The sequence below is a fragment of the Cupressus sempervirens genome, chromosome 2 (genome assembly GCF_028749045.1).
Source record: "Cupressus sempervirens isolate cs-2001-9-10 chromosome 2, ASM2874904v1, whole genome shotgun sequence".
Classification (NCBI taxonomy): Eukaryota; Viridiplantae; Streptophyta; class Pinopsida; order Cupressales; family Cupressaceae; genus Cupressus; species Cupressus sempervirens.
Window position 1 is genome coordinate 226,879,232 of NC_143119.1, and position 10,933 is coordinate 226,890,164.

Genomic DNA, 10,933 nt, shown 5'->3' on the forward strand with positions numbered 1-10,933 from the left:
TTATGTATACTATTTTCAGAATCAAAGTGTGCATTTCCTTCATTCTACAACTCAGCTTCTGAATGCAGCTTGGCATTCACTGGTTGTGACTCGGCTGATACTGAGATTTATTGTTGATTTCCAACTTGATTGGCAACATTATCTTCAACAATCATTCCTTCATAGAAGTATACAAAGGATCTATAATCCTATGATTGCTTGGACTCATTAACTTTGACTTCTGCATATTCATCAAAATTTACATTTGCACTCTCCACAATTTTGTTAGTGTTAGTATTTAAATACTTATATGCTTTGCTTCTAGTGGAGTATCCAAGGAATATACCTTCATCACTTTTTGCATCAAACTTGCCATTTCTAGTATCTTTAAGAATATAGCATTTACAACCAAAGACTTTAAAATGTTTTACATTAGGTCAGTGACCATACCATAGTTCAAAAGGTGTTGCATTTATACCTTTCTTGACTTGAACTCTATTTAGGGTGTAAACAATAGTGCTTACAACTTCTCTCCATTACTTTAGAGAAACATTTTTCTCCATCATCAAGGTTCTAGCATAGTTTATTACTTACCTATTCCTTCTTTCAATGATGTCATTTTGAGGTGGAGTTCTTGGTGCTGATGTTTGCCTTTTGATACCTTTTTCATTGCAGAATATCTTAAATTCCTTTGATGTAAACTCTCCTCCTCTGTCTGATCTAAGGAATTTCAAACTCTTACCTATTTCCGTCTCAACTCTAGCCAAATACCACTTGAACATTTGAAATGCATCAGATTTTTGCTCTAAAAACATAGCAATCATCATCCTGGAATAGTCATCTACAAATAGCATTTTTTATTTGTCTCCTAGGTAGCTTTGCACTTCTATTGGACCACATAAGTCTGTATGGACTAACTCTAGTACTTCTTTGGAAGTGTATGTTTTTCTTTTGAAACTAGACTTAGTCATCTTCCCTAGTTGACATTGTTTGCACATTTTATTTCCAGGCTTCTTCAGTTTAGGCAAACCTTTGACTTTCTTCTTTTTGCTGATGCTAATCAGATTATCAAAGTTAACATGACACAACCTTTTATGCCATAACCACACATCACCAAGTCTAACAACAAGACAAGTTGCATCTTCCATAGCTAGGTAGAACAAGTTACTCCTAGTTTGTTCACCTTTTCCTATCAGATTTCCATCAGTGTCATAGATCTTGGCAAATTTGTTTCCAAATTCTACTTTGCAACCTACATTACCTAACTGTGATACACTCAACAAATTGTAGTTCAATCCTTCAACATAGTATGCATTATCACATGAGATTTTCTCAGAAAGTTTAATGGAACCTTTCCCTTTGATTTGACAAGGAGCATCATTACCAAATCTAACACTATTTCCATCATATTGAGTAAAGGTAATGAACTTACTTTTATCTCTTGTCATGTGATGTGAGCAACCACTGTCTATGATCCACTTATTATTCTTGTTCACATAGGTTACTAGTGCTATTACTTCATCCTCATTTGATTCATCCTTCATGGCCACATAGACTACTTCATCATCAGTCTCATCAGAATCTTCTTCAACAATGTAGCATCTCTTTCCTTTGTCCTTGTAATCTCTGCTATCATCTTCTCTTTTGTTCTTGTACTTGTTTCCTTCTTTGTAGTTCTTCTTCTATGTATGTCTTATAGCAATGTGACCTACTTCATTGCAATTAAAACATATGATAGGCATCCTACCTTTGAATTTACCTTTGCCTCTATGGAATCTCCTAGCCAATAGTGCTTCCAACTGTTCCACATCTTCCTCATATGTGCTGCTATCACTAGATGCATGTTTTCCTTTTCTTCTCTTCTTGTTTGATGTCACCTCCTTAGTGTCCTTCAATGTCATCTTGGCCTCGAAAGTAGATTCAAGGTTCTTAGGTCTGTAGTTGTCAAAGTTGCACAATTCAAATGCAGTAAGTCTTCCCACTATTCCTTCAAAGGTTAGGGTGTTTCCTTATGCACACCTTAGCTCTTGGATGGTGAAAACTCTAATACCATAGATGGGGAGTAGGGTCCTTAAGTATTTTATATTGACAATCTCCTCTTCCAATTGACCACCTAGACTCCTTATTGCACTTACCACTTCTTTCATTCTAGATCCATATTGAGCAACATTTTCCCCTTCTTCCATTTTCATGTCATCAAACTTTCCTCTAAGGCTTTCTCTCTTCACTCTTTGAACATTATGATCTCCTCCATAGATATCTAACAAGGCTTTCCACATCTTGAATGCAGTATCACATTCTTTGATATCATCAAATTTAGCATAACAGAGTGCAGAGGCAATCTCCATCATTGCATAATTGTGCTCCTTCCTTTTGTTCAAATCATCTGCAGTAAGAGGTCTTGTTGGGTCTACATGTTCTATTCCAACTGAGGTTTTTGCATAATCACCTATTGATCCAAGGTACAATTTCATCAAACTCTACCATGCAACGAAGTTGTCTTTGTTGAGCTTGGGAACTTCTCTCTTGGACATCCTGATCTTCCTGCTTCTAGTACCTTGAAACTAAATCAACAAATGCTCTGATAGAAATTGTTAGAAATGCTTTAGAACAATTGAGGATGGGAGGGGTGAATCAGTTATTCTAGGTCCAAATGTCCTATTCAAACTTTTTACTAAGTGTAGCATGCCCATTCAACTATTTGTTCATCCAAGCTTTAACTTTCCTATTCAGCAAGTTACTGTAAATCAACATGCAAGCATAACACATAAAAGATCAAAACATAACACAGTGATTTACATGGAAACCCAATTTGGGAAAAACCACTAGTAACATGCTACTCAATTCTCACTCTTCTGAACTGATGGCCTATGAAAGGTCTACCCTGTTAAAGGCTTACAACACACTATTAAATGTGACCTAGTTAAAGGATTAACCACCCTGTTAGAAGTGGGCCTAGTTAGAGGACTTTAGAACATTCACTTGGAATGCCACCCTATTAAAGGATTTACCAACCTAAGTCCATAGGATTTTCCTTCTACCCTAACTGATATAATTGCTAGAGAGTAACAATAAGGGGTTTTGACATGATTACAACTTACAACTCAACTTGTAGATTTTAGATCACCATTCAGTTCATATCCTTGCCTGGCTTTTAGTTACTGCAACTCTGACTGCTTGCCCTCCTTTCAAGCTTAGTCTCCTTAAGTCTCTATGCTCAATGTACCAGTGCAATCATCTCTCTCTGATCACTTGTTGAAGTAGAGTCTCTATGCTCTGTTCTTCCTTCTCCTAGATGTCTTCTCCTTAACACCTTTCTAACCACTTCACAATTTGGCACTCCAACAGCTCTTGCTTCTTGGTTTGTGACTCCTTAAATAGAAGTCTTGGAGTTCCTTTCCCACTTGATTCTTTCCTCTTTAAATTTTAGTTTGTATGGATTAGGTAGGATACATTGAATCTAACCCATATTATGCTCCTTATAGAAACATCATGAAGAATCCTCTTGAATTCGCTCAAAAATGGTTTACATAAAATTCTGTGCTAGTAGCTCATCATCCTTATCCTCCAACTAGTTCACAAAATTCAAGGTAACAACTCTGTCAACTCAGATTTGGCGAATCTTTGATATTTACAATAATGTAGCAGCTTGACACTATTGAAATCCTGATGCTTGACACATACTGTGTTACTCGACATCAACTATGTTTTACTGATGCTCGACACCTAAGGTTCACTCGACACCAACTAAGATTTTCTAATGCTTGGCACTTGAACTTCACTCAACATACACTAGATTTTCCTTTTGCTCGACTCCAGTTCTGATAATTTTCTCAGCTTCAACTAGCTTGCTCGGCACCCACTAATGAACTTAGTTTAAGCTTTGCAGTCAACCTTGTTCTAACTTATACTTCTATTGTTTCTAAGTGTGGCCAACCTCTATATCTTTGAGTATGTTATTAATACATCATTTAACCATTGTCTTAGCTGATCCTTGCACTTCATTACAATATCATAACTCAACCTTTCCCTTAGGTAGTCTTGTTACATCTTGTTGATCAAATCCTCTTCATCAATCAACTAAGTGATAGTACTTAGATCTTATAAGCAAATGTCATTCCTACAAATAGCAGGTTTGACATCAATGACAAAACAATGATTGAAAACATTCTTTTAACAACAATCTCTCCCTTTCAATCAATCTTCTCTACCAATGATCGTTTCAATCAGATTTCCAACAATTTCCCCTATACACAGATACCTACTAGCCACTCGTGCACTCTCAATACATGTATGTGTATAAGAAACTAGTCTCATGAATTTTTAGACCTTTTAGGTCCCTACAACTTTTTCTTAGCACATATTTTTACTTCGATAATGTTCTCAAGCCTCTTGCAAAAGAATATCTAGACATGCCAATGATTTTAGGGCAGAAATCCTTTAAGAATTTTTCTTTTTTACTCATTATATTACCCATAATAATTTTCCTTGTGTACTGATTGTAATCACCTAAAAATGGTCCTCTAAACTAGGTGCCCCTAATCTTAATTATTGATCAGAAATCATCAAAAGTCCCAACCAAAAAAGTATTTCAATTTCTATCAATTATCTAATATGAGTATCAAATTGTATAAAATCCATAACTTGCAATAATCTCAAAAAATCATTTTATTCCTAAATATCAACATTAATTAGCAATTAAATCATCCTAAGTTAGTTAATTTAATCAAATGTCCTAGCACATTAATTAAATTTAACCCATTTGCCAATTACCCATGAGAAAAGGAATTAATTAAATTGAATTAAATCTTTCAAACATATCAATTATTGAATTAAACATTCATAAATTGAGAAAATCTAATTATTTGAGATAAATATTCAATCATCCTCTCAAAAGTTCCACAAAATCCCAAATTTGTGGAAATTTTTGAGTTTAAATAAATAAATAAGTCAAAATCATGAAAAGAGTTAACTCAAAATTAGATAAGGGAGATTGATTTGTTAATTGAGCTTTCTAAATTAGAAGATCACTCCACTCCTTAATCTTTTCAAAACACTCCTAATCATGTAAAGGTGATATGGTTATTAACTGAGCTTCTCAGAATTAATGGTTTTGTTAACTCTCTTGATTGATTTGCTAACTCAATTCTAACTCACCTTCAACTGAGTTTTGACTCACCTTTAACTTAGTTTTGACTCATCTTCAACTCATCTCCAACTCAACTTGAGGATTTCTATAAAAGAAGGCCTCCCACCTCTTATTTCACATGCACAATTGAAGAAACATTGTTCATCATATTTGAAGATATTCGATTATTGCTTTAGTTGTTATCATTTAATTTAATCTTGCATATTAGATCCATTTATCCAGACCCATTCATCTTACTTGCATACAAAAGTACACAAAAATAGCTTAATTTGCATTCAAATCCTTTGTTCTAATGGAGTATATGGTCGTTGATTAACATCTGATTTTCAGAGCATTTCATACCCATGTTAGATAGAAGGCAATAGGTCACTTTGTTAGGTTGGTTATGCTTCATTCCTTTGATCATTTTATCTTATTAATCTAACTTGTAATAATTTAATGAAGTGTATTGTTATAGCCACAAGACCACATTTTTACACACACACACTAATGAGATCATATTGCACTAATAGTAATTACATAGATTCAAGTCAAGATAACAAAGTTGCACTTAAAATTTTCTCATCTTTGGGAGCTACTAGACCTTTGGGGCAATTCATCCAACATTATTCCTTAGGTTCCTCCCAACTATACCTCCCCTTGAGGGTGTTGGTGTAGGTGCAATGACTTGGTCAAATTGTGAAAGTTTCAAAGATTTTAGTTCTCACTCCTATGGTTCTTTGCATCAAAATCCTAGGGACTCTCCTATTTGTCGAGGATGGTCTCAACCTCCCCATCCACAATATTGGCTTTGGCTAGTCGAACAACATCAAATCCCCTCATTCACAACTCACCATTTCCCTGATTCTGAAAGAGAATGGAGAAGACATTACTGATCTTGTTGGTTGAGAATTGATTGAAGATGTCAAGCCTCATGATGCTTTGTGCAAGTTTGATAATTAGAACTCCCCTCCTTTATTTAACATAACTATAACAACTTTAAGTTTGTTTATACACTTGTCCCTTATTAACTAATCCTTTTGTAAACCTTTATAAAGATCTGCAACCTTTCTATTTTTCAAATATCAAATTATTTTAATTAAAATGAAATATTTTGTAATTTTATTTATTTATTAAGTTTTTCCTTTCTTGAATTAGTTAGAAAAGAGAGAGAGAAAGGGGCATCATCCCATTCCAAATAGATTCGACACTTTAATATCTGAACTATTAACTTTACCACCTCCCCCTAAGTAGGTAAGTTAGGGACCCAATACAATAGTAAAAGAGAATTTATAGCCATGTCCAAAGGTCCCATAAATAAAAGAGAATTGATAACCCCGTCAGAGCTTGCTTCCCAGTCAGCTAGAGCCTTTTGACTTTATTGATTCGTTTAATTGAAAGCAATGATCATGAATATAATTATTAATAAATATTTGTGGGCACCCCTAGATTTAGCATCAGTTTAAACTAACATATCTTTTGATTTGGGGATTTCCCCAGTTTTGCCTTGATATTTCCGGCATTTCTATTTTCAGAGACGAATCCTAATTTTGCAACATTGCCACAGGGGCGCCGTTGATGTCATCATTATTGGGCTCTACAGAAGACCTATTCATGGGCCGTCGTTTTCGCATTTCTGGCTCATCGAGCTCTTGATTCTCTGCCTTCCTGATGGCATCATGGATGCCACTTTTAATCGGTATAGTTACAGATCTTTTCATTAGTGTGGTCATGTCATGTAACCCACCTCAAAAGATTTAATAACCTAGTATTCGCTGCTTAGATTTAAGGCCATCTTGGCGCTCATTTTTGTTAAGGCCGGCAGATTTTAGCATTTGGGTGTTTTTCCCCTCTTTCGATTTGAGGTCTGCCATGGCCGATTACAGGACTAGGAGCTATGGGGAAAGGCATATAGAGGTTGTAAATGGGAAAGAGTATAGTGCCAGGCAGTCTCAGGCTAATTCTTCTGTATACGCCCACAGCAACTCTTACTCTGAACCAGGCAATATTCATGGCAACTTTGAAAGTGTTAAGACCTCAAAGAGCAAATCTGCAAAGGCTTGGAGTCTCAGTGATCCAGAAGTGAAGAGAAGGAAGAGGGTAGCAAGCTATAAGGTTTATACCGTGGAGGGCAAGATGAAGGCCTCTTTCTTCAAAAGTTTTCGCTGGATCAAGGACAAATACACTGAAATAGTTCAAGGATGGTGAAGCTAAGAGCAGCCTTTCTTGTAAAGTCAAATTCCTTTATGCTTTCTGTTTGAGCTTTGAATTTCTATGAATGCACTTGTTGGATTGTACTTTTGCTTGCTCCATATTATCTCTATCATGGGTTCTGCGAATGCAGGGTGCTTGCTTTGTATTATACCCTATGAAGTCTATTGAAAGTTATTTTCTAATTACTGTTTCTAGTGTGAAACATAAACAACATGCTTTACGCCCAATTGTCTTCTTTTAATGGAGTATTGGATCAAATCTGATGCACACCGGATCTGTTTATGCATTTGTTCTACTGGTTTAGGTTGCTCCATCTCCAGAGTTTTCTAATGTTAGAGCCAAACTAATTAGGAATAAAACAAAATATTTCTTCGTATGAGATACAGCCAATTGATTGAAGTGGAATATTGTGCTGATCTGAAGCAACACACCATTCAGACTATACATTTAGATGCTTTCTTCATTGAGGATCATTTTTTATGTTCCTTTTGTCTAGAAGAATATGTTGTATCCGGAGCACCTTAATAAAAATATTTCTGATAACAAGGAACAATTATTTGATTTACAGTACTTTTGTTAATCTAGCCTTAAAATAATGCCCAGTACTATGTGCGTATTGGTTTAGATTGTCCAGGTAAGGAGTGATTTTACCCTCTTAGGATCATTAGAGATGGGCCACATATTTCAATCTCTTTCTGCTATTGACGGTTTCTGTTCTCTTGCTCTGTTGTTTTTGTGATTGTTGTGGCTTCTGAGTAATTGTTGGGTTCGACAGATCTATTGCATCATGAGAAGGCGTATAAACAGATGAATTCTTTTTTTGGGTTTAAAATGTGATCGTCTGTACCTTGCAGGTTTTATGTCTTGAGCTAGGGTTTTGATATCCAATTTAAGTTATCCTTTTGTAGCTACTTATTGGGTATGGCGACATGACAGATATATTTAGTTTTCCAGGTTTACGTTGGGATCCAGGTCAAAAGTACTCGCACAGTGCAATTTGCTTTACAGAGAAAGTGAAGACTGCATTTATCTTATATGTTGCTCATATTTGGTTTATATCCGTAAACTTAAAGTTTGTATCTGAAGATCGATATCTAATAACTGGATTTATCTCTTAAATAATGTTACAACATTTTTTGTTTCCAAACTTTGATTCATTAGGATTGTCCTATTTCAAAGTGACTAAGAACTCTGTAAATTTCTGTTTTTGGTTTATTAAATGAATAGCTGCACTGTTATCTGTAAGCCCTTTTTCTTGGCTACTGAAGAGTAAACCTGTCTGAGTGCTCGTTTGTATACAGGCAGCAGTCTTTGGAAATAATTTTGGGTAATCTTCTCTACAAACGGAGGAAACGAAATACACAAATATATGGCAGAAAGTGTGAGGTCTAATTAGCTACGGATCACTCGTGATCCAAATTATATTCTGTACCCTAGAGTTGGAATGCAATAACAATGAAAAATCATCATCACATGAACACAAAATGATTTGTGTACCTGGTTATTGATATTCCAGCAGAAAAAAACGTTATTTGCCCATTGAACTGAAGAACCATGTGTAAATGTTTTGATTGCAGTATTGCAGTATTCAAAGCAATTCAACTCAGTAAAATATTTCAAGAATTTGATTCAGCGTGCTGATTCTTTAGGCATTTTATTAACACTTCTGGCTTCTCATTCCCGACTAATTAGTCAATGCATTTTCAACCATTTGCTTAGATTAAAAAATCTTAATTAATGATATTGCATTTCAATTCTGTTCTTCTTCCCTGTTTCCATGTAGCTATCACCATGATATTTTAGAACAGCATCTATTCCCCAAGGAATATGATTCCTTAAAGCAATCTTTTTAATCAAACCAACTTGTTACAGGCAAAGCATAATGTCATACATAATCAGCTTCAGCAGATGACGGAGAAAATGTTGGATGGTCTTTCACTTGCCCACTATATGAGTGCTCAAGTCCAAATTTTTCAATAATTGAATGGTGACTTGCATTCCTCTAGATCCCCTGCATAATCTGAATAACAGTGACAATGTTATTAGCATAGACTATATAAGGCCTTGTGCTTAATGTTGCATACTTTAAGTATCAGATAGTACACTGATTTGCACTTCCAACATTTTTTGGCTCATGACCCTTGACTGTTTCTCCTATGTTGGTACAAGAGCACACTTATATTACTCATCCCACACAGACGGGCTAGAATGCATATTCTTATTCAGGTGATGTAACGGTCTGTTCCTATCTCTAGCTGTTTCACATGCAACATTTAATCTCTACATGACTTGTCATTTTATAATTTTGCTGCTAACTTTGTGTTGAAATAATCAGTTAGTGGTGTGTCATCCACAGAGATGGCCAAGATAGATTTCTTTCAACCCATCTGACTGTATGCATAATTCACAAAATTTTCACTTCTTGTTCTTTTACTTAACTTTTGTTTATTGCATGTATAACTACTCTTCTACATTCAAGACGCTAATCTTACATCAAGTTGGTGAATAATCAGATCCAACTTAGAAGCTACTGCTGACAATGTTCAAAATGATGCGAGGAAAAAACATTTTTGCTTGTCAATTGCTTCAATTTGATTATATCCATAAGTATAAATATGTATTTGCATCTGAAATCTGTTTCTCGTTGGGGCAAATATACAAGAGTTTCTAAGCTTGATTATTCAAGAATTAGTTGCACCTTTAATCCAATAGTTGTTTGGCTATTATTGACTGCACCTTTCATAGACTCTGGTATTGTCTTCTTCTCAACCATTACATAATAAACCATTAATCTTGATCAGGACTGGACCATATAAATGTAGAAGAAATGATAATAGACTAATTCATAGTCAAACAAACTCATGCATACTTCAAATAATAACCGTAGTTTGTTTGTTGAATCTTTAATTTTCATATTCTTATTGTCGTTAATTTGCTTCTAAGAATACTACCATTGTATCACCGACCAGGACCCTCTTGCTGCTGTTTGTTGAAGACTGAGTAAGAAAACTACGGTATTGAAGAGAATAAATATTCCAATTTGACCAAGGCCAGGACCCTCAGAATCTGTAGACCTTTGTGTACTTGTTTGGTGGAGGTAGCTTAGAACAAACAAAGCAATGTTGACGTGCCATCTAAATCCAGACCCAATTTGAACATGGATTTGTATCTTTTGAACTTTTAAAATTAGGTAGCATAGACCTGTCAATTGCGAAATCTATTAAAATTACTAAATGTGGTTTTGGTTGAGTAGTTTTCAAATAATAATAAGAAAGCTAATCTGGATCTGTCAGATGTCAAATCTGTCAAAATTAGTAAAAGGAATGAGCTAAACATAAGAAAAGGATCATCAACGATGGCATAGAGGTTTCTCACCATCTTCTGTGAAGTTACATAATCTTTGTCGTCTAAATGACTATTTGATATTAATTTGCTTGAGTCATGGCGAGACATGTAGAGTTGAATAGAATTTGTAGCACAAGGTAAGAAGTGCTTAATTCTCAATATGTAGAGAAGTTAGCATGTTACAATTTAAGAACACTCATCCCCTATAATAGCATTCGGGTACCTCTTCAACTGAGCTTGACTGTTAATGTTGAAAATGTATTGATT

The 10,933-nt window shown here is 35.1% G+C and overlaps 1 protein-coding gene across 3 annotated transcripts; it reads left to right on the top strand.

The window, feature by feature from the left end:
• Positions 1 to 6,672: 6,672 nt before the first annotated feature.
• On the top strand, positions 6,673 to 10,608 carry LOC149571866 (uncharacterized). Of its 3 annotated transcripts, none has more exons than XM_089813283.1 (2): positions 6,673 to 7,335; positions 8,623 to 8,944. In XM_089813283.1, the coding sequence occupies exon 1, from the start codon at positions 6,980 to 6,982 to the stop codon at positions 7,313 to 7,315; it is 336 nt and encodes a 111-aa protein (XP_089669409.1). In that variant the 5' UTR covers positions 6,673 to 6,979; the 3' UTR covers positions 7,316 to 7,335; positions 8,623 to 8,944. The 3 variants fall into 3 exon arrangements, with proteins under 3 accessions (XP_089669409.1, XP_089669411.1, XP_089669410.1); XM_089813285.1 differs by lacking the exon at positions 8,623 to 8,944 and adding an exon at positions 8,276 to 8,468 and having other exon boundaries at positions 6,712 to 7,335; XM_089813284.1 differs by lacking the exon at positions 8,623 to 8,944 and adding an exon at positions 10,291 to 10,608 and having other exon boundaries at positions 6,713 to 7,335.
• Positions 10,609 to 10,933: the final 325 nt, after the last annotated feature.

Bases quoted from the DNA above. Each gene is read 5' to 3' on its own strand.
- LOC149571866 (XM_089813283.1), top strand. From the start codon at position 6,980: ATGGCCGATTACAGGACTAGGAGCTATGGGGAAAGGCATATAGAGGTT.